This window comes from Balaenoptera acutorostrata, chromosome 11, assembly GCF_949987535.1.
Source record: "Balaenoptera acutorostrata chromosome 11, mBalAcu1.1, whole genome shotgun sequence".
Classification (NCBI taxonomy): Eukaryota; Metazoa; Chordata; class Mammalia; order Artiodactyla; family Balaenopteridae; genus Balaenoptera; species Balaenoptera acutorostrata.
In genome coordinates this window covers 20,495,402-20,519,576 of record NC_080074.1, presented here as the reverse complement: position 1 = coordinate 20,519,576, position 24,175 = coordinate 20,495,402, and the positions used below count along the sequence as shown (strand labels likewise).

At 41.6% G+C, this 24,175-nt stretch overlaps 1 protein-coding gene across 3 annotated transcripts in view; it reads right to left on the bottom strand.

Annotated features, from left to right (window-relative positions):
* Positions 1–1,688: 1,688 nt before the first annotated feature.
* Positions 1,689–24,175, bottom strand: part of GNPTAB (N-acetylglucosamine-1-phosphate transferase subunits alpha and beta) — an 83,602-nt gene continuing 61,115 nt past the window's right edge. For 2 of the 3 annotated variants that reach the window (XM_007165792.2, XM_007165794.2), the window contains 11 exons: positions 23,760–23,889; positions 22,457–22,660; positions 20,683–21,785; positions 18,413–18,612; positions 17,978–18,197; positions 17,181–17,294; positions 13,188–13,273; positions 12,834–12,932; positions 8,801–8,968; positions 5,114–5,204; positions 1,689–3,131 (listed from right to left, as the gene is read on the bottom strand). In XM_007165792.2, coding sequence (XP_007165854.1) covers positions 3,054–3,131; positions 5,114–5,204; positions 8,801–8,968; positions 12,834–12,932; positions 13,188–13,273; positions 17,181–17,294; positions 17,978–18,197; positions 18,413–18,612; positions 20,683–21,785; positions 22,457–22,660; positions 23,760–23,889 — 2,493 coding nt within the window. In that variant the 3' untranslated portion in view covers positions 1,689–3,053. The remainder of the gene's footprint in view (positions 3,132–5,113; positions 5,205–8,800; positions 8,969–12,833; positions 12,933–13,187; positions 13,274–17,180; positions 17,295–17,977; positions 18,198–18,412; positions 18,613–20,682; positions 21,786–22,456; positions 22,661–23,759; positions 23,890–24,175) is intronic. The other variant, XM_007165793.2, reaches the window with a different exon arrangement.

Genomic DNA, 24,175 nt, shown 5'->3' with positions numbered 1-24,175 from the left:
ATTTACTTTAAAATATAGCAACAAAGAACAATAATAGAGTAAACAAATGTGGCAAAATGTTGATAACTATTGATGGATGGGAAGTTATTATGCTAGACTCTACTTTAAATTTTTTTCTTAATCTCGATGAACCTTGCTTTCTTTAAAAAAGATTAACACGCAGTTTCCCTTTTTGGTCCTCCTGATGTGAACTGCACTGATTTTCAAGTGTTGGGCCAACCTGCAATCCCGGGATGGGCCCAGCCTGATCATCAAGTGCTGCTCCTTTGGAGAATGAACTAACCTGGCTTGCTAGTGTTTCGTTTGGGATTCCCATGAGGTAGACTGGCCTATGGTTTTTCCTTTCTTGGGGCAACTGAACCAGGCTTTGGTGTGGGGTTGTGCTGACCTTGACAGAAAAATTAGACAATGTGTTCCTTCTCTTTTCCACACTCTGGAAGAATTTTGGGGGATTAGTGCTATTCCTTCCTTAAATGTTCTGACCTAAGCTGCAATCACATTTTACTTTTAAACCCTTGATCATTATTTGTATGCTTTTTGGTATATGTAGAAACAGTTTTAAAAATAAACACTTGAAGAAAAAGTAGGCAAAAAATATTTTTAATTAGAAAATGTGTCACTTTCTTAGCTAAGGGCAATGTAATAATTTCACCCTAAAGACTACACTGGAAACCTCACCCCTGACCTGGATAACAATCCTTTACATACTTTCCTCACTATCACCCTCACCACTGACATTGATCAGGCAGGAGTATTTGCCAGGCACTGTGCTGGGTATGTTGCATATGTCATTTCTTCCGTCCTCTCCAGAAGCCTATGAGGTAGGCAGACACCAGTATTGCCTCCTGTGTTTTAGAAGAGAAAGCTGAATCTTGGCAATCAGTGTCTAGGAGCGAGGACTCGAACCCTGTGAGTCGGACCGCAGAGAGTGTGCTTTTCACCCGCACATGCCACTGTGTCCTGGGGAGGCGGCATGGCCTGGAGGGGACTAGAGAAAGAGACAAGCCGGGCTCCAGCCCACCTGTGCTCCCAACTGGCTGTGAGACCTTGGACACGTCACGTAATCTTCCTGGCCCTGGTGTCCTCGATGATAACATACAAGGTGTGGGGCTTGGACACTCTGCCTGTGAAGCCTGGGGGTTTTGGAGGCACCGCCTTGGGGTCAGGTAGGATGAGCAGCTTTCCCTCTTCTGTGTTACATACTGGTCTTCCAGAGGATTTCATTTGGACTATTGGTTCTGAGGCTTTAAAATTCTTGAAGACCATTTGACGACTCAACTTCTGAGGTTCTTCTGTTCTAATGATTCTACTGAATCATTAGATAAATGATTCTATGAATATTCTGATTCTGTTATCCATCATCTCATTATCTATTAAGCTCTGAATAAGGTGTGGGTTATATTCACCTGACCAGAAATCTCCATCACACCCAAATATTCATTTCTCTAACTTTTCTAGAATTCTTCACGTTAAGAAAGATACCCAGATAACCCCTAAATTTTTACCACATAAATCCCATTTAGAACTTACTTTCCCCCATATAATGACATTCTCCAGGTTGTATACTACCAACCACCCTCTCCTTACACTGCTTTCCACTTAATTTCAGTGTTACAGACAGATCCTGACATGCCATATAAGCACTCAAATGATTTCTGAATCTGGATAAAGAACTCACTCCCCAAAGATTAAAAATCAAAGCAGCAGATAAAATTTTTTATGAGACTTCAATTTTTGAAATACATAACTCTTACAGCACAAACACAGTTATTTACAAGTTATTTTTACAAAATATGGATGCCATTTTGAAAGAATACTGTTAAGATCATGATCTAAAATACCTGTCAGAGTTCAAAAAGGACACATAAAATCCACAGTACAATGACATAAATAAAACATGGCTGAACATCAGGGCTTACCCACACATAAAAATACTAATTCTCTATCCCAGTGGTCAGCAAACCATGGCCTATGGCCCAAATCCAGCTGGTGGCCTGTTTTTGTACAGCTGCGAGTTAGACATGGTTTTGACATTTTTAAAGGATTGTTAAAAACAAAAGCTAAAGTAAACAAAGAATATGCAACATAGACACATGTGGCCTGCAAATATTTACCATGTGGCTTTTTACAGAAAAAGTTTCCTGATCCTTCATGATGTGAAACTAATTGAGAGCCAGCTACTGGAATATACTGGTGAGTATTAAAGAAGATACCACTGTTATGGGCCACTACCATCAGCACTACTCATTTCTAAAATGAGGCACTTCTTTTTGAATATGTACATCTTCAAAACATAATTACATCTGGCAAGTAGCTCAGCTACTTAACTCCAGCCCTTTGTAATCAGGCCTCCACATGAAATCACAGTATTCTTAGGGGCTGAAGAAAACAAGCACATAGTGTCAGATGTCAGTCACTGAGCTCATAAATAATGGTAAGTGGGTTAAGATCACATTGTTTTAAATGTTAATAAAATCCATAATTTAGATATTGCCAATAGGATGTGATATTGCTGCATTAGTTAAATAACATCTATAAAAACATGTTTACACATCCCAATTCATTGTTTTCAAAAGCAAGGATAACTTAGTTAACTTAGTATCTACTTACTTTAAAAATGAGAAATGGAAAAAAGAAACAAACAAAAAAACCCCAAAATGTAAAACCACAGCAAAAAGCTTTGGAATGCAAAAGACTGGGGACTCTTAGCAAAAGCACTCGAGCTGGCTTAGGCTTCTCATATTAGTTAGCTGCTCAGTTCCCATAGCAACCACTGCTGTCTCTCATCAGTGAGGCTTTTCATTAAAAGAAACACCGGTCCATGAGCAAATGCTTTAAAAGTAAAACCAGAGCTGCTCAACACAAATTTTCTGTGTGTTGGTTAAGCAATTCCTGGTCAGTAGGCTATATTCATTCCAGAAAACAAGTTATTATACTGGATGTTTTTCCTTCTTCAGGCCAAGCTGGCTAAGCATTACATCACGAAGACATCTCTGATGTCGAGTTTTAAAATGGTCAGTGAAAGCTGAGGTAGATTTTCAGATGAAGATCTTTTATACCTTGATTCGATCAGGACTAGCTTCTTTGTGTATCCTCCTTCTGGGAAATATCTTCCGCTTAAGTGCAATTAACTAAAGGATGAAAGACAGAAAATAAATTTTAATTCTCCAGGTTGACAAACTTTAACTTTCTTTCTGAGGGTCCTATGACCTTAATCTTGTCCACAGTCCTATACATAAAAAACAGACAGCAAACAAGTCTCCATCATTCCTCCCCTCAAAACGAAACCAACCACTGATTTTGTTTGGCTTTGTAGGTTTAAAGTTAACTTTGGTCCAAGTTTCATTTTTTTAAGACCTATAAAAACTACAGATTTTTACATAGCAATTACCACGTATATTTATTTTCCCAATGTCTGTTTGTCAGGTCTTTCTACTGAAGGAAACGGACTCTTCAGACATTAAGATATTGTCTCTGGGTTTGAAAATGACTACATGTGTAAGTTGGAATTTTAATTTTTTTTTAAGAATTCTATCACCACTTTTTTTCCTATACTTAGTAACCACAGCAATAATCATTGGGCATTGCCTGTATTTTCAAGTTCATGAATGGGTTGACATACAAAAGTTCATTTATAACTTAGTAGCTTAGAACTTGGATAAATACTTCTAATAGAAACGGTTTATCCATGATATGTCTGAAATAGAAAACCTGACCACCTTTATAAGAAAGTTTCAATGAGAAAAATGTGTTCTTTACAGATTCAATTTCTACTGCTCCATCTTGAGGTGAAAGCAGAGCTTTGCCCAAGCGTGGACCACGATGGTCTGGATGACGAGCTGGGACTCTGGGGCAGAGGACGAGGCAGCACTGGCTCGTTTGTGAGTGTGTAGAAGTGAAGGAATTTGATTCAGGTAGGTGAAGAGCAGGGTGTCAGGGAGGAGAGGGGATTTACTCTTCCCTTCCTCCCCCCCTCCTCCTGCCTCTCTGGTCCCCTATTCTCTGCAGGTATAAACAACAGCGAAGAAAGAACCTCCTAGTTCCTTCCATGGCCACCAGCTGCTCCTTTCAGCCAGTGTCCCTCTCCTTCCCCATCGCAGGCCAGCACACAGCTGACTCACAGGTTCCTCGCTGGACCTCTGTTCTAAAAGCAGGTACAGTCCGTTTAAGATTTTTTTTCTAAGATTTTTACTTGCCAAGAACAATGGCAACAAGATCAAGAGGAAGGTTTCTATTCCCTGGGAAGTGGATGAAGGTTAAATTGCAGTCCTGCTTGCCTGTCAGACCTTTATTTCCTGAGTTTCCTTCCATCTGCAGCACGAAGCCCAGGGCTATTTATCCTAAAGCTCTCAGTTCTCAGGCCGCCGCCTCCTCATTGTAAGTAAACTCAGTGTAAGTGTCCCATCCTGACTGACAGCGGGAAAAGCTCCACTTGAGAGTCACCTGGAATGAGGCAGGTTCGCCTGCCCGGCACAAGTCGGGTCAGCCCAGACACCCGTCCCTTCCTTCCGAATCCTTTCTCTTCAGAGCATTTCACGCCTGCTGTGGCCTAATGAGGATTCTCTTATCCCTTTCTCTTGACCTCACAAATCTCCCTCTAACTTCTGGGAGGTGGCTGTGTGTGCACCTGTGTGGGGATGAACACCCAGCAGCTCAAAGGAAATGTAAGTGGGAGACGGGCCGTGTGCCCGAGCCAGGCACCGTCAGCAGAACAGAGGGAGGCCTGAAGGTTAGACACTGTGGCCACTCGTTTAGAAAGATTAAAAGAAAGAAAATTGGAGACCCACAGAAAATTAGTATCAGATGTGGATTCGAGGTGGGTTTTTTTGGTTTAAAATAGTTTGACTTGTAGACTTCAGGCTAAAACTGAAAAGCTCTGTTTATTGAGCTCCAGGTACAAAGAATACTGGTTATAGATTTAGAAGATAAATGGAAAAAAAAGGCGATTATGACTGTTGCCTGAATATTATGAAATATTTAACATATGTGTATAAGCCAACAGGAGAAATAAACATTTTCTTATGAATTTATATCATTTTCTTTAAAAAAAAAATCAGATGTTAATATACCAAGAAATACTGTTTGATAGCCACATAAAATATATGAAACTTACCTGTTCAGCAAAAAAAGAGAATACAGTAAACATAATCAATGTTGCTAGCACACAATGAGTCCAAAACTTCAATTTGTCTCGATACACCCTCCTGTTCAGAGAGAAAAGAAGGAAAATGTGTAGTTCTGTGTAGGGTTTAACTATCATCACCTAGTAAAACTAAGTAAAACTATATACCATTTACTAGTTTAGCAAACTATACTAGTTTAGCAAAAACAATGTTGTGAAACACAAAAACAATGTCTGGAGGCAATTCTAAAATGTTAACATAATTATACATTTCCCACCTGAGTTCAGATTTTTCATTGTTATAGTAAATATTTGAATCAGTAAAAGTTACCCAGGCAGGGGAGAGGACTTCAAATTAGAATTTTTAACAAATTAAACAAAATCCCCTCTTCCATTCATTTGTATTCGCTCAGTCATCCAACCAACACCTCCTGTGGATACGGCAAGGTGACAAGGAGAAGTCCCTGCAAACCTGGGGAGGCGCTGACGTGCAGACAACTAGCCATCACACAGGTGGACAGAAATATCTATTATCAAAAGCAGAGTCTTGTGGAAAAACAGCGAAATGAGGAAAGCACCACAGAGACGGTGGCACTTCATCTGAGCCTTGCAGTGGGGAAGGAGAGCCTGTGGCTGAGAAAGGGGATGAGCGTCAGCAGTCGCTGCAAGCTGGGTCCTGCAGAACTGAGCCAAGTCTGCCATGGAGGCACTAGGGACACTCGGCCAAGGAGAAGCAGGTGGGTGTGAACTGCAGTTGTTCTGGAAAACCATGCAATAGCGTTTGGACATAATACTCTGTGGGAAGGGGGATGATATATAGCATGTGTGTGTGTGTGCGCGTCACAATCGGGGTGCAAATGGTGGCCGTCTGAAGGATGGATGTCAAAGCAGGTGGCCAGAGGCAGGCAATCTGGTTAGTCTGGGCAGAGAAAAGAATGAGGGCTGTACTAGGGCAGTGAGAATGGAAGGAATGAAGCAACAGAATAGACATTCTGAAGGTGGAATCAACTGGACTAGGAGATAGATAGGATATTGGGGATAAATGGGAGTACAGCAGTTTCATCACCTGTAATTTGGAAATAATAATTTGTTATGAAGATTAAATAAATGCTTAACATAAGGCTTAGAAGATATGCTAACAACTGGCAGGTTCAGGCCTCTGTGCTGAGTTCCAGGCTTATCCACACCTGCCTGGTAGTGGCTGTCTCTACTCTGAGTCACATATTCCGAATGGTACCCTGCCCTGCACTGTTCTTCCTCCTTTGTTTCCTACGTTAAGAGGATCAAAAACCAGCTCAGTGAGTTCTAACGTCTACAGTATCATTCAGAATCTACGTGTACTTTGAAGAGCTAAGAAGCCACAGGCTGTGACACAGCTAATGAGCTGCCCCAGTGACCAGAGAACCCTGTAACAGCTGAAGGGCAACTGAGCTCCCCTCCGCCAGCCAGGCACTGAGCACCTGCCAAGCACCAGGGATGCAAGTGGGCTCGGACAGGGAGCGCCAGCCTCTGCCCCGACGAGTGCTCACAGTCTACAAGGAGCGACAAGCACACCACATGGGCTGCTCTGAGTGCGGAAGCTGCTGTCCCCGAGGAAGGGACAGGAAGAAAGCCACTGCAGGAAACCAGGGGAAGATGACAGGGGACTCGGGAGTGCAGGATCACGAAAGGAAAGAGAAGGAAAAAGTTTGTCGGGTTGGCCAAAAAGCTCATTCAGGTTTTCTTCCATAACGTGGACAAACCAGAAGGGACTTTCTGGCCAATCCAACAGAAAGTAGGGCGGCGCTGGTGGGTCAGCAGTGAGAGATGACGCAGAAGCGGGGCGGGCTGAGGAAAAGGAAGCCCCCAGGTCAGGGAACTGCCAAGAGCAACCTGCACCTGATTCACCTCATCTGTACAACACAGAACTCAAAGCCCTCTCCAGCTACTCTCAAACCCACTCCTTCCTTATTCAGTAGGGCCCTTGAAGGTGAATTTAGTCACGAACTGGATTTGTGGGGATTGACGGCTGGAACCGTCCAAAGATCTTTTTCCTCTGAGCTAAAGGAAAGTGAAAATGGTGAGAAGCCGTTCCTTGCCATTGCTAGAAGACAACTTATTTAGTAACAACTTCTCCTTATGAAAATAAAAATATGTACATAGTAGCAATACACATGCTAATTGTCTCACTTACCCAACTGCAAGACACCAAAGAGTTCTAGCTGCCAAGGTCTGCTAATCTCCTCTCTCAAATCTCTGCCAATTGTATCTACTGCTTTCTCTTTATTCCCTGGGCCATGTCCTTGGTTCACACCTTGACCATCTGTTTCCAGGACAACTGAAATGCTTACTGCTTGTCTCTCTGCCTCGAGTTCCCAGACAACACTGCCTTACTCCAGACGCCTTCCTCACCAGCCCAACCCCGCAACCACTGCTAGTTATCTTTCCAAATCGTGAACTCTGATGAGACAGACATCTAAAAAAATCTCTCCTGGGAAGCCCTGTTCTCTAAAGAAAGATGTCTAATTCAGATACAGCCCTTCACAATTTCTCCTTTCCCTGTCCACAGCACTGTCTTCTGTAGCTCGGTGTCTTTGCAGGTACAAAGGAACTCTACCGGGAACTCTTCCTACCTGGAAAAGTCCTTGTCATAATTCAAAACCGAGTCCAAATGTCACCGTCCCATCATGGAACTAGCTGCTTCCTCCTCTGTACTCTGAGAGCACTGAAGCCTATCGTCCTCCATGTCACGGCTGGTTAGCTGGCTTCCGGTGAAGGCCGGCGCAGTGTCCCTTCCGTCTTGCACAGGCAATACCGCATCTAACTGGCCTCACTTTACTGCACTCCACAGCCCTGTGTCAAGCAAGTCTATCGGCACCATTTTCCCAACAGCATTTGCTCACTTCGTATTTCTGTATCACATCTTGGTAATTCTTCCAATATTTCAAATTTCTTCATTATTACGTTTGTTACGGTGATCTATGATCAATGACCTTTGATATTACTACAACTTGCTGAAGGCTCAGATGATGGTTAGCATTTTTAGCAAATATTTTCAAATTAAGGAATGTACTTTTTTTTTTAGATATAATGCTATTGCACACTCAGTCTGAACAATATAGTCTGAACATAACTTTTATATGAACTGGGAAAGGCAGTGATCTGGAACCGAACCCGCAATATCTCCGAGGTTTGCCCCTATTCCTAGTACCTGGCATGGCGGGCAGGCAAGGGGTCAAAAATTTCCCTAAATTGAAAGATAAAATTATCTTTCTAATTAAGTGTTGGTAGCAAATGGTAGTAAAAATCACAGAAGGAAACATTCTAAAGCAGCTTTGGAATACAGTGGAACGAACGTGTGGTGCGTCAGGAATCAGGCTGGACTTGCCACCTGTCAGCTGCTCCACCTTGAGCAAATCACTCACTTCTGTTACTGTGCTCTCACCTGTAACGTGGCAACAAGAGCAGCCCCTTTCACTGTAAAGAGTGAATATAGTGCCCAGCAGGTACTCAAGAAACAGGGCAGCCACTCTGATGGCAGTGATGACGGATAAGGCGCAGAGAGTGTGCTCAGCCAGTGAGCTCAGTGAAAACTATCCGTGTACTTTACAAAGAAAGCAAATAACACAGTAAAGAAATTTCATCGCTCTAAAAAAAAAGAAATACACATATGTACATATATGAAACAGGAAACCTTACCATTCCTGCAGCTCATGCATATGAAGGAAACGGTTTCGATACTCCCTTGGCAGCTCAAACTGGGATGGGATGGGGAACACGGATTCGTAGAAGTCCCTGAGAACAGCCTTCACTGTCTGGGCATCTTTATGATTGTGGTCAATGTTGTCATTCAGGCAAACAAACTTCCTGGAAACAAGAGAGACCCAGGGTTATTACTGGTTATCGTAAGGATGATCCTTACCTAACAAAAGAAGTGTGGATTCCAAATATATTTTAAATGGACTTTATGTCCCAAGTTGTTGCATTTACTGATAGGATTCTCTAGGGGAATACTGTTCTGTAAATTATTTTAATTTCTATTTGGCATGTCCCTGACTGAAGCATTCTGTTAGCATCCAGGGAAAAACTACTAAATGCCTACAACTGAGTTCTCTGAACTGATACAGTTACATTACTAAGAACAGTCCTGTAGATCACTGCGATAGAGATGATTCCTTATAGCTGTAGATTTTATGAGATTGATGACGACTTCTTAACATGTCTCCAACCAGGCTGTAAGATGCTAGAGTTCCAGCAAAAAGTAGGTTACAGTGGTGCTTCCCTACTTGTTTCAAGTTCCCTTCCCGGCAAAAGTCACTAAACTGAGGGCCCATTAATTAAAACACTATGTAGGGATAACACCACTTTTGAAGTACATTTAATTTTAATTTTTTTTTTTTTACTATTTTATCAAGTCTAATAAAGCCCTCAGATCCTACTACCAACTTACAGGAAATACAGGGGACAGAGGAACACGTTAAACAACTGGGAGACAATCAGAAAAGTCCGAAGTTCAGGAAATCTACAGAATACATAATCTGATTTCTTCATATACACATGCAAACATTTATATGGTTAAAAAAAAAGAGATGGAGAACCAATGGACTTAATTGCAACGAATTAACTTGATACCATTTCAAACCAACAAAGTTAAAAACATAAATGCTTATAAAAGACAACAGAGGAAAAAAGTCTCTGCTTATTGAAGATGAGTGATGAGTAAGTGAAAGTTCATTATCCTATCTCTTCTCTAAACTTGGGGAAGTTTAAATTAAAGGATATTAAAGAGTTATGTCAACCAAATACAATGCATGAGGCTTGACTGTTTCCTAGATTAAAAACAAACAACAGCTGTAAAGGGCATCTGGACGCAACTGGTGAAGTTTGAATACAGACCATCTTTTAGATGGTATTATTTTAGTCAGTGTTAAGGTTCTTGGATATGTGTTAGTGGTCCTGTGGTATAAAGGAGAATGACTCTGTTTAGAAGATGAGCTAAACACTACTGAGCCTGTGCTCTACAGCCCGTGAGCCACAACTACTGTGCCTGTGCCACAACTACTGAAGCCCACGTGCCTAGAGCCCGTGCTCCGCAACTACTGAGCCCATGCGCCACAACTACTGAAGCCCACACGCCTAGAGCCCGTGCTCCTCAACAAGAGAAGCCACCGCAACGAGAAGCCCGCGCACCACAACGAAGAGTAGCCCCCACTCACCGCAGCTAGAGAAAGCCCATGCCCAGCAACGAAGACCCAATGCAGCCAAAAAAAGAAGACGTGCTAAAATAATGAGGGGTAAAGGGTCTGGATGTTTGCAACTAATTTTCAAATGGTTTAGCAAACAAAACAAAAACCAAACCTGTGTGTTTTTGTGTTCATACAGACAGATGAAGAGAGACAGCAAACAGACATGACAAAATGCTGAAAATTTAAAAGTCTGAGCTAAGGGTTTATTGTACTATTTTTTTCAATTTTTCTGTATCTTCAAAATTTTTCAATAAGTTGGTAAAAGTTAAAGAAGAAAGTATGTGTATGCGACAAAGAGTACGTGTAGACACAGGGTAACTAAAGCAGACCCTGCTGGGTGCCCAGCAAACACTCCCTCTCCTTCCTATGAGAACTTGCATTTTGCTCAGTATTTCTCCCCCATGAGCTGACTCAAAGGTAGGCAACCGGGGGCTTCCCTGGTGGCACAGTGGTTAAGAATCTGCCTGCCAATGCAGGGGACACGGGTTCGAGCCCTGGTCCGGGAAGATCCCACATGCCGTGGAGCACCTAAGCCCGTGCGCTACAACTCCTGAGCCCGCATGCCTGAGCCCACATACTGAAGCCTGTGCACCTAGAGCCCTTGCTCTGCAACAAGAGAAGCCACCACAATGAGAAGCCCGTGCACCGCAACAAAGAGTAGCCCCTGCTTGCCACAATTAGAGAAAGACAGTGTGGAGCAATGAAGACCCAACTCAGCCAAAAATAAATAAATAAATAAATAAATTTATAAAAAAAAAAATAGGCAGGCAACTGCACCCCAGCCCAGAGTCAGCTTCTGACTAGCATAAGTGACTCCCTCCCCTTCACAGCGACTGGTATAGAAATGGGGGAGGGAACAACACACGACACACAGGAAGGGACAGTCCCCTATAGCCTCAGAACATGGCTATGTCTGCAGGGACATTGGAACTGCTGCAGCTGCCCTATCTCCAGCCTGAGGATGAAGCCAACACAAGCAGGAAGGGAGAAGGGCAGCAGAGCCCAGATACCACCTATCCTAGATTCCCTGTTAATGCAATAAACCTGTTCTTAAAGTCTAAGTCAGTCGGAAGGCTGGTTTTCCACTCCTGACTTAAAAATGAGCCCCCCAAAGTAAAACAGAACAAGAGTTAAAAATGATAAAATCTGTTCAGGGTTATAGGACGTATCTGGGCCCAGCAGACACTGCTGGAAAAGCCTGTCTTGCCTTGGGTCTTTTCAGCAAAACCCTATCCCTGTAAGTATCGTGAAGATGTCTGTGAATCCTCTCGCCCAACAACTTTCAAACTGGCCCAAGACATAAAAGTATAGGGTACAACTAAAAACTCTAAATTCTCAATTGGTCTCACTACAGATCACCAAGGACTGAGCAAGCATGTCGATAGAATGGGGGAAGCAAAAAGCAAGTACTGAAATTGGCTCTTAAGGTTTTTTTTGTTTTTTTTAAATTTGAGCAGGGCATTCCAAGAAGGGAACAGCATATACAAAAAGAGCTGCAAGCTGGGTGGTTCTTAATTATTATGGCTTATTGTTTGCTTAGCTTGTGGGAAATATTTGTTATTTTGTAGGAAATATTTTATGAATATACTACATAAGTATTAAAAATATTTTCATTTTTCTTAAAATTCCATATTCCCCCCTGCCCAAAAATCAAGAATAGAATTTTAAGAAAAAATACCATGGCTTTAAAATGCCTGGAAATTTTACACCTCTGATCGTGTATAATTAAGATCATAATTTAAATGATATAAAACTGAAAACTTCCAAAAGCATCTGAAAAACTCAGATGAAAACATTCAATTTCATATGCCAAGGTTTTTTTTTCTGAGAAACTACTGAAACACCTATTTCCCACTAAAGTTCAAAACTCACAAATGCAGATTTTAACCAATTTTACTGAATTAGGGCAACTGTTAGGGGGCCAGGCTGGAAATTTTCAAGGTTTACGTAAACCTGAACATTGAATTTATCCCCAAAGAATGACTGCAGTTTACTGGATTAATTTTCACATTTATGGTAGCATTCCTTTTTCCTCAGAAGCTAATTTGAACTTTACTTTGAATTGCAAAGATAGGTCTAACCACCAAAACAACTTCTCTCGGAGCACCTTTTTAGAAATGCTCTGAGAGTGCTAGCCGTCTGGCCTCACCTCCCCGACGATGCCGTCCGCCCCTCAGCCTCGCTGAGCAGTCCTGTCACTGGACTCTGAGACGTCCATGCTCGTCCCTGTGCATGCGGGGCCCGATCTCAACTCACAACTCCCATCTCTCGCTTCAGACACTACCTCTACCGTTAGACATTTCCGTCTGCTCCAAACAGAAATAAGCCACTCCCGTCTCTCTAGTCCTACTGCTTTTTTTTCATGTTTACTTGCATGATTAAAGATATTTTTAAAGTTACAGGAATTCTCCATACTTTCTATTCAATTGTGCTGTGAACCTAAAATGTTCTAAATTAAAAACAACGACAACAAACAACAACAGTACCTGGGGTTTTTTCTTATATCATCCAACTGGCCAACCACATGAGAAACATTGGTACGAATCATCTTAAAAGCAATTTCTTCTTCTCCCATGATTTCAAATCTAATATCAAAACATATTTAAAGAGTTTAAATATTTATGTGGATATGTAAAATAAAATTTCAATAAGAAAAGCATTTTATAAAACTTTAAAAAAATCAACATCCTTGGAATGACTTAATTTTTCCACATTACTAAAGAAAATAATCTCACATAAATTTCAAAGAATGCTTAATAGATAAACTATGGTAAAATTATGAAAATACCACTCATAATTATCCTTAAATTAAACAAAGAGAAAATGTATGTAGTACTTACCTGTATTTGTTTTTGTCCTTATACGCTTTGTGGATTTTATCAGTTACTGGTTTACAGTTGGTTACTAGACTTTTAGTGACTGGTGGCTGCGAGAAAATACAGACGTTACCTCAGGGCAAAGACTAGGGTGAGGTGACTGAAGCATTCATCTCAGGTGCAAAATTTAAGGGGGCACAGAAAAACTCAGTAATTAAGATGACTATTTTAATGTAATATTTTAAATCAAATGGCATACTAGGGCCCGCATGCTAATTTCCTGTTATTGTGAATAAGGTTTCATTTTAATCACACATTACTACACACTATCTGTTAAAACAGTCTTATAAGTGATTGCTATAATTTTTTCAAAATGAAAATAAATTTCGAAGATAAACTGTAATGAACTGGTCTATATGATACTCATAAGCTAAGCTGTCATTCTTATAGTAATAACAGTTAATTACAGTAATGAAGCCAACACCTTGGCTAAGAGTTCACTTGAGTAATGTTAACTAATGCTGTCTGTATAATTAGTACTTATGCTCTAAACAGCTTTATTTGCATAGGCCTCAAGACTAACTTATAACCATTAGCAAAGCAGCCCCTACTTACTTAATCCTTAGCATTCAAGGGATATTTGCTGATTCTAAACCTCATGCCAGATATTTGGTAAAACAATAAAATACTCTAATAGATGAATATGTGTGCATTTCTTTAAAAAAAGCCCTAAAATCCCTCAAGAACCTTTCATCACGCCTGTAAAAGGGAAAGATGAATAACTGTTTTCTACACATAGATCATCTTCCTTAGAAAGGAACACTGTTCTCTAAGTTCTATACGAGTGCAAGGGGTTGGTAACTGTAACATCTTACTAGGAACCCAAAGTTTATAGAGAAGGAAAGACAGACAAGTGAAAGGACGGATGTGGAAATACAGAAGGTGAAAGACAAGTCTGGAGCAAGCACTGAAACAGGCTGAGCCACTCGCAAAGCTCCCTGGATCTGGGGTGACGTGAGCAGCCTCTAAGGCAACCTGTCAGCATGATCACAATGTGGTCCCGAAGAGAGTGAAGACCACAGAGGCCTGGTCCAGGGGAGAGGCTGAGGGGAGATGGTTTAGGAGGCCAGCACACTTTCTTCTTTCTTCCTCCTCTGTCCAGTGCTCTGGGTTTGCCCACCAAGAAGATACCAGAAAAGGCAAGTCAGGGCAGCCTGGAACCCTCGGCTCACTGTGCCCCTCCTGAGATCTGAGAAAGGCTGTGCCCAGATCTCTGATAACTGGTAGAACTTTATTTTGACAAATACATAAAAAAAATTTTTAAACCAGGACACCTCTGGATGATTTAGAGTTGATTATATTAGCTTTGTTGGGGGTAACTCCAAATTTGGGGAAAACAGAAAAGAGCTTTATCATTGTTTGAAAAGTCCTAAAGCTGAGAATGTCTTTTAGCCTATGCAATCTACTTTCTTTTTTTTTTTTTTTTTAAACTTTGATTCCATTCTCTCTCGAGGCAGGGAAAACACCTACAGTGATTACAAATGTGCCTTTTTAATCATTAAGAACACACTTGTAAAGAACTACTAACATCTCTGTATAACAGTCTGAGGCTGACAAAGCATTTTTACTGGATTGTGCCAAAAATCCAGAAGAAACTGCTGCAGCTCACAAGACGAGCTGCCGTTCTCTTATCAGCCTGACTGCGCATCAGCTCCATGCGAGGCCTCCCGAGAACCCACAACCCAGAACTAGTCTCCACCTGCTGATTCATGCCTGTTTACCCCACTAGAGCAAGCTCCCTTAGGGCTGAGGGCTGACATCAGGTCTTATACCTCTACCTCAGTTTTGTTGATTTCATAGTTTTAAGTTTTAGAATATTTAGAGAACTGGCTTTAAGTGACACATTTGTATACAAACCCATGCCATATGCTGAACTAACCAACGCATGATCAGCAACACTTACAGTTTTCCTACGGGTTCCTACAGCTGCTGTGCTGCCCCTCACAGTCTCCTCACGAGGGAGCTTCCCGGGACCCTCCGAGAACACAAGTGAGAAATACCATCCCGGCCGTGTGCAATGAATGCCAATCGAATGATTACCTTCTTTCAGGAATCAGATTTTTAACTGATTCATTACTCTTCTCTACATTCATTTACAAACATCTGCAGTTAATTATAGGGCTTGAACATTTGCAAGATGGTCAGTTTTTTTTAAATACATGTTATTATGATTATGAAAGTGTAGTCTATTCATTATAGAAACTATGGAAAATACTAGTGTGAAAAAACGATATTAAGAACTACCTATGGGGCTTCCCTGGTGGCACAGTGGTTAAGAATCCGCCTGCCAATGCAGGGGACACGGGTTCGAGCCCTGGTCCAGGAAGATCCCACATGCCGCGGAGCAGCTAAGCCCACGCACCACAACTACTGAGCCTGTGCTCTAGAGCCCGCGAGCCACAACTACTGAGCCCGAGTGGCACAACTACTGAGCCCGAGTGGCACAACTACTGAAGCCCACGCACCTAGAGCCCGTGCTCTGCAACAAGAGAAGCTACCCAATGAGAAGCCTGCACACCGCAACAAAGAGTAGCCCCCGCTGACTGCAACTAGAGAAAAGCCCGCGCGTAGCAACAAAGACCCAAATGCAGCCAAAAATAAAAATAAATTTATATATAAAAAAAACTACCTATGTTCAAAAAAAAAAAAGCTGGACACAAGACTGCACACTGCATGATTTAAAAACAAAACAAAACATATATATACACACACACACACACACACACACACAGGAATAGTAGCCATAAAAAGAAATGAAATTGAGTTATCTGTAGTGAGGTGGATGGACACAGAGTCTGTCATACAGAGTGAAGTAAGTCAGAAAGAGAAAAATACTGTATGCTAACCCAAATATATGGAATCTTAAAAAAAAGGTCTGAAGAACCTAGGAGCAGGACAGGAATAAAGACGCAGACTCAGAGAATGGACTTGAGGACACAGGGAGGGGGAAGGGTAAGCTGGGATGAAATGAGAGAGTGGCATGGACATATATACACTACCAAATGTAAAACAGATAGCTGGTGGGAAGCAGCCGCATAGCACAGGGAGATCAGCTCAGTGCTCTGTGACCACCTAGAGGGGTGGGTTAGGGAGGGTGGGAAGGAGATGCAAGAGGGAGGGGATATGGGGATATATGTATACATATAGCTGATTCACTTTGTGATAAAGCAGAAACTAACACACCATTGTAAAGCAATTATACTCCAATAAAGATGTTAAAAAAAAAAAGAACTACCTACGATTTAATCTACTGTCATTTTCATTAATTTTGGGGATGTGTGTGAAGGTATCAGGAGTTTTCCATAGTTCAAACCATATTCTGTATATGGCAGTACCCATTTTCCCCCCACCTAATTTTATTTTATAAACATTCTTCCATATATATCAGTAAAAATTAACTGTAAGCATCCCATAATGGCTGTATTATATCCTTGGTCCATCAATTCTAACTTTTTTTTTCCACATTATCATTTCTCTGAAGCTGGGATGCATCTTACAATCAACAAAGTCTTCCAATCATTTCAGCCAAATGCTACTCTGATATACTTGTGTATAGATCATCCACTGCCCCTAGTGGTAAGATCCAGAAAGTGCCAGCATCAAAGCAACTGAGCTTTGATGAAGATGGGATTCCATTTGATGTTTAACCTCAGGATTGTTTTCCCAAGCCAATGAGTATACTCTGGCGCTATCTTCCGCTATCCTTAGTGAATAGGATGTCTGCTTATAGAACATAAGCAACTAACCTCAGTATTAGCTTAACATCCATTAGGGAGGAAAAAAAAATATTCCAAAGAAAAATATGAATGATTCTGGATTATCTGTGCTACTGATTTCCACCAAAGACCTATAAACAGAGCCTGCTTCTAGTTTTTGAAGTGCTCTACAGAAATGATGTAACTAACACCCAATAAGGATATACTTTCTACTTTACATAAAAGAACCCACGGCACTCACCAGATTGGGATCATAGTACGCTTCCTGAGTTGGCGGGATGTTGTTTAGCTGAGTGATATTAGCAGGAAGCATTTTCGAACAATTTATTAACACGTGTTCCAGACCTGTTAAGTCCTAACAAAGCAAAAATAAAAGGATAAACCTATATATACATTACAAGTAACAATTGTGGTTTTAAAAATAAAAATGTTAAAGTCACCAAAATTTAAGCGTTATCGTCAGAGGGTTTGACTATATGATTCTTAAAGACACCCTAAAAAGAGCAGAATGAAACAATACAAATAACCCATCTTTGTCTCAAAGTAGAACATACGGGACTTCGAGGCACCGTTTTACACAAGGTGGTCCACGGGATCACCAGATGGGTGTCCTGCAGCTGGATTCATCTTGGAGCTCTCCATTAGTGAGTGTCCTGCTCCTGGGACTAAAGGATGCCATGACAGAAGGGGCTCTGCAACACCGTGGGCCTGGCTAAGATCTCCACTCAGCCACACCTGAAGCCCCTGAATGAACTTGTCACGAGAATCTTATCTGCAGGTATGGTCTGCCTCGTCTCCAGACAATACAATTACAATCCCTACTGAAAGCCTAAAAAAAGTAATCTTACAAAATACGAACTTCAAATTTGATTTTAATCCTGGCATTTAAAATGGACTAGTTGTGAACCCACTCATTAAATATGAAGAATTACTTGTACTTGCATTCCATTGAAGTATGTAGGGGAAAGAGAGAAAGTATCAAATGTAAAAGTTTAGTTCAAAATATCATGAAGTTTAGGGGGAAAAAAATTACAATACCTGCAAACTTAAAGGCAGGTCGTGAATTCTGGTAGCCAGCGTGCGGATTTCTCTGTCAGATAAGACACCAGATTGGTCTGTGTCAACTTCATCAAAAACTTGAGATACGTTCAGTGGCTGAACTGCACTCATGAGATAATAAAAATAAGAGAAGGCAAACTGCATGTCCTCAGAGTGGCGCACTTTGTGAAATGACGTCTTGTCAAATTCTTCAGGGAACCTGTCCAAATGTAACATACCGTGAGATCTGGATATTTAAAATATATACAGTACCTAACACTTGTGGAGTCAGAATCTTCCTTCCCACTTATTTAGATTATACCTTCGACATACTAGTCATCACGTGTCAGAGCCATAAACGCAGCATAGTGAGGACGAAAACTTCAAGCAGCCTTGGCTCTGGGCACACACAACTCAAACACAAGCAAGACTTACATGTCTTGCAGTTCCTGCATAACTGTTCGGTCGATCATGTGAGGCATGTGTGCAGGGACTTTCCGAGACGTGAATCCAAACTTGCTATTTAGAATTTTGTTTACATATCGGAGGGAATCTGCAAATGTATCTTTTAGTTGCCTGCCTGTGTGTTTGCTGTCAGTAAAGTATGCCAGTTGTGTCTTCAGTGACTCTTCTTCCTGAAAAGAGAATTCCACACAACACAGCATTGTGTTTAGTGCACAGGTGCCCTGTGTTAACAAGAAACAGAGGTACTACTTTATGTAACGTGGTAATAACCAGTCACTAACTGTCCTGAGGGGCAGATGAAACGAGCACTAACAGGTCTCCTCAAGCATCCTAAGAGCAGGACAAAACTGGATTTCAGTGAGAGTATCGCCAACATCGGCTTGAGCACAACAGCTGTGGGGTGGAGGTCTGCTTTTAGGGTACTCTTTAAGGACTAGTCATTGATCGTGAGATTTCATAGCCAATTTCAATGCAATATGTAATTTACAATAAATTTGATAGTGCTTTCAGTATCAAGTTATTTCTACTGGTGACATCAAAGCAGCAAGTCCTTGAGTCCTGAACACAAAGACTAGAATACAAAATTGGTTTCACCATATAATAGTGTTAATATTATGAAATGTAAAGAACCCTATCAAAACCAGTAAGAGGCGAAACTGAATGAATGGGCAAAAAATATTGGCAAAGAACCTGAACACACTTTACAGAAGATGAAATATTTTTGCTTCTCAAACTGATGAAAATATAGATGCTATTAATTGCTGTTGGTTAGTCTGTGGAGAAACAAGCACGCTTGCATACTGTTTGTGGAAGGAGGAAGGGGTGCAATATTTAAGAAAGACACAGTTAAATTTTATACGCAATAGACCCTTTAACCTAGCAATTCTACCTACAGAAATAAAACTTCCTCAAGAGTAAGATATATGTACGAGAATATTTATTGCAACATTAGGTATCTGTACTTGCAAAACACTGGAAACAACTTACAGCCGTTAAAAAAAAACAATGGCAATTTGCCCACATACTACCACATCAAAGGCAACTGCAGAGCAATACATATAACTTCACTGCTGCAGAACAAACTATATAGTTTGTATGTCTGCATATCTATAGAAAAATACTGGAAGAATACCCACCAAACTACATATTCATAGTGACTGTCTCAAGTAAGGAGATTAAGGAAGGAAGGAGACAGACCTTTCCCTTTTTTTTTTTTTTTTTTTTACTGCTTTTTTTGTTTTTTGCATTGCTTGCGATTTTTACCATTAGCCTATAGTGCTTTTGCAATTTAAAAAGCAGGGAGCGGGGGAGAATGAGGAAATCAATGTAGGCAAGAACTCTGCATCCCCTCGCTTAACAATTAGTAAATGCTACCATGTCAGGGACAAGATACTTCCTGAAGGCCGTGAGAGGAATGAGACAACGCCCCTATTCATCACTCTCCCCCAGCCCAGCATCCACTCACGGCTGTGCTTTGGTCACGATCCAGCCCCACCCTTCAAAGGTCAGCTCACAGGGCATGTCCTCCTGGATGCCTCCCCCCAGTACCTCCAGGCAGAGTTAGGGAATCTTCCCTTCGGACTCCTTGTCCATACTTCAGCAGACACTCATCACACTGCCACAATTATCTGCCCACAAATCTGTCCTCCCAGCTTGCTCTTTGAGTCTCCAAGAGCAGCGACTGTTCTCACCATCTTGCACTCCCCGGCAGTCAGCACAGTGACGGCGCTTGTGAGATGTACAAAGGACCCCAGGGCACCGTGGAGGCCGTGGTACAGGAGGGAGAGGGCTTGGCTCACCCTCACCTGCTGTTGTGATGTCGGGAAAGCTAATGAATTTATCTGCCTCTCCGGTTTTTCATTAGTAAAGTTTGAAAAATATGAGATCTGACTGCACGAGGTATGCAAAAGCGTTTTCTGATATCACAACCTGCCAAGTAAAGATACCATCCCTGTCCTACTATGGACGCAGGGTATGCCCCTGGGTAAATCCCCTACCCATTCACATGAAGGCTGCTTCCTAAACTGCAAAATGGGGACAATGATAGCAGACCCTTACAAGGTAGTTTTATTGTTAGAATTATTGGGACAATTAAATGAAACCACGTAAGAAAAGTACTGAGTTCAGTGGTGGGCACAGGGAAGTACTGAATAAATGGTAGCTATTATTATATCACTACCACTTACAAGGTTATTTATTTTTCCTGAGCATGGGAAAGAATAAGGCTGGATGTAACTTACATCAAGAAGATCTTGGAAATACTTTTTCTTCTCCCATGGCAAAAAGCCCAGGTAACTCTCTGTGTAATGTTGCAGTTTTCTTCCGGGTAATACTTCATTACCACCTAGGTAATTGTTAGCATTTTCCTCCATTCTGTTCTTCTCTTGTTCTTTCCCTGTGATTACCTTTTCTGTCTCCCTGTTTTCCAGTGGGAAAATCAGAGATGAGAGCTTTTCTTTTGACACACCTCCACCTACTTTTGGGGTCACGGTTTTGGACCTGAATCTTGCTTTGGTTTCTAAGTCCAGGGGTGGAGTCTGGCTCTGGGAGTGGCCATTCACTGTCATTGTCACTGCTGGAAAAGGCAATAACCCCTGGAATCTTTCAGATGTTCCTAAACTGCTGGGTAAGATGCTTTTGTGAACCTGTTTTTCCAGTGGAGCCTCCAAACTGTCATTTCTTTGCTCTGTCATTAGAGGGTGATTTATTGTTAACTTTGCATCCTGTGGGTTCATCAGAAACGACCTCAGCAGGGCTGACTTGGACAGATTGTATCCTTTCATAGTGATGTCTCCGTGTTCTAGCTGCAAATCCAAGTTATTAAGGCTCAACTGGGTCTCTTTTGGAAGGAGTGAAATATTGACCAGCGGAATTTGCACCTCCATTTGGAATCTTCCTGTTGTGTTAACATCGTGTCTTTTGACCTTGGGGAAGCGTTTTTCTTCGGGGATATCCTCAAACAGGATTTCCACCTCTGGAAGAAGTGCTGAGGGGCTAACCAAACTTTGGTAAGACTTCTGGGTTGTAGAATTCCGTTTGGGTTCCTCCCTTGTGTCAACCTCTACTGCTATCTGGATTCTGAACTCTTCATCATTTGTACTTTGAAACGTGAGATTAAAATGTATTGTGGTCGCATTCATTCCACTGTGCATTAAGAGGTGGATGGTTTTCCACTTATTGGCGATAGAAGCATGTCGGATTATTGGGTTGTCACTATAGGCGCCTTCGACTCCCCTTTTGGCTATTTCTGCAAAGCTGAAATAAGGCAGGCATTCACCTTTTGGAATAACATAGTGAGTCTGGTTTGGGAGAAGAGTTACTTTATACAATTCATGAAAATGATCTAGAGGAAAAAACACAAACATGATTTTTAAAAAACTACGCATTTCCCCCCTTTTCCTTTAACTCTTAGGGTTTGAGTTTTCACTTTCTAAGAGTGACTTTAAATGGACTTTAAAATCATCAGAAATTCTAACACAAAAGCTACTGGTATAGGGCTCATTTTTACTTTCTGAAGCAATCACTATCATCGACATGGAATGCTGAGGCTGACTCACTACGGAGACAAGGCACGATTCAGGACAGCGAATTCCAATGGTCAACTTCCATCTTTTTGTCCATTTGAAAAAAAGACAACTTTCTGACCAAAAGGACCGCCATTAATAAATAAGCTATCAACAAGATCCAGTATTCAAACCAAGCTTATTTAATGAATTATTGGTCTCCTTTCATTGTTCCCAAATTAAACCTTCACTATGTAAGATAAATCTGCTTACTAAAAAAAAGAAAAAAAAAATCAGACTAGAGCAATAACAGGAAAAGATGCAGCTTCAGTGTCTCCTGTTGTCTAAAGATCTGTGCCCTCTTATAACTCACAACTAGTTTGGATGCAAGGCTGGGAAAGGGATACCTAGAGAATTATTACTTTAAGTAACAAAAACGATCCAAACCCCTCTATTTATGAAAGATTGTTATCCCCTTATCCTAAATACGTCTTTATGGCAATAAATATACCTTGCCCACAGTCACCAGCATCAAACCCACAGGATAAGACATTGCAGGCTTGGTCACAGAACTTATCAGCGAGCCAGGAATTTGCACATCCTTGATTACAGTAAGAGACGCCGCTTATTCCTCCACCGAAATGCCAGGGCTGTCCGACTCCAATGCCCCCGGTGCCCCCACCTCCTCCTGCATAGCGACCCGCACCACTGTTACCTGGAGGGGGAGGAGGAAAACAGAATCCTGCTGTGCTTACAGTCTTGGAAAAAAGCCAGTTCCTTATTTCTCAGCTGTGTTTTCAAGACCAATGGATGAATTTCAGTCAGGAAAGGTTCACCCCATTCTTTCACAGAAGATTTTACGTAGCTTAAAAAGAGGCAAACTGAAAAGGGGGCATCAGTTGCCAGTGGACTGGCTGTGGGATGACCAGGCCTCGGCACTTACCATCTGTGCAGCCCAGAAGTACAGGCCTCAAATGTGCTCAAGGGGGCACGTGTAGATGCGTATGGAGAATCAGATTATTCTGAAGACTGTGACTCTCAGGACTGACAAGAACATGTCCCAACACCGGCAATAAACTCGTGACCAAGTGTCACTGCTCTGTCCCTGAGCTCTCCGGGTTCCAGAGACTCTCCTGCACATCTACGTTCTCTCCCTGCAGCGGTTTGTATTTTTCAAAAGTGCCTCTGATAGAGCTGACTGAAACACAAGCTTTGTTTCTTCGAACACCTTCCCAAACCGGTTTCCTCAAATGGAGTAGGAGGAAGGTAATATCTGTGCACCTACTCTCCTTTCTTTGGTGACTGAGAAATTCAAGTGGATAATGGATGATGCTTTATAAACTGAAAGGCAGTAAAGAAATGTAAAAGCTTGTTATCCTCAACAAGTCTAAATGTAAGTGTACAAGAAAGGGAGAAGAGATGCCGAGGAGAGGAGATGTTTATTTCTTCCGCATCTCTTTAGTCCCTCACTGACCTGGAGCAGTGTGCTTCTAGGGGCCACTGGCCATGAGCTCCGACAGGAACCAGTGAGAGCAATTCTTGCTCTCGAGCTCACATAATTAAGGGTATAACTGATTTTCATATTTTGAATAATAGAAGACACTTTCAAGTGCAGGGTCATGTGGGAAAATGCCCTGAACAATGACAATATGAATAAACTGGGCCACATGGGGACACCAGTCATCACCTCCAAAGAGTCTATGGATGATTGTTTCAATACACGAAAAATGGTTAATTAAGTCACTGTACATGGTTGATAATGATGACAAATGAAAAAAATTCTGTCAACATGGACAAGTTACATTTGAACACACCCTCACCGGAGCAATCACCGCCATCCCAATCACAGGCCGAATTATTACAAGCCTTGTCACAATAGCCGTCTTTAATCCAGGATCCCGGGCAGCCCTCAGCACAGTTTGGCACAGGCCATGTCAAATAAACCTACGATAAAACCAGAGGGAAAATAAAGTGGTTTCTGGTTTCTGACACTTTTCTTTTTTAATATTTATTTATTTATTTATTTATTTGGTTGCACGCCAGGTCTTAGTTGCAGAAGACGGTCTCTTTAGTTGCGGCTTGCTGGCTCCTTAGTTGTGGCATGTGAACTCTTAGTTGCAGCATGCATGTGGGATCTAGTTCCCTGACCAGGGATCGAACCTGTGCCCCCTGCATTGGGAGCTCAGAGTCTTATCCACTGCACCACCAGGGAAGTCCCCGGACACTTTGT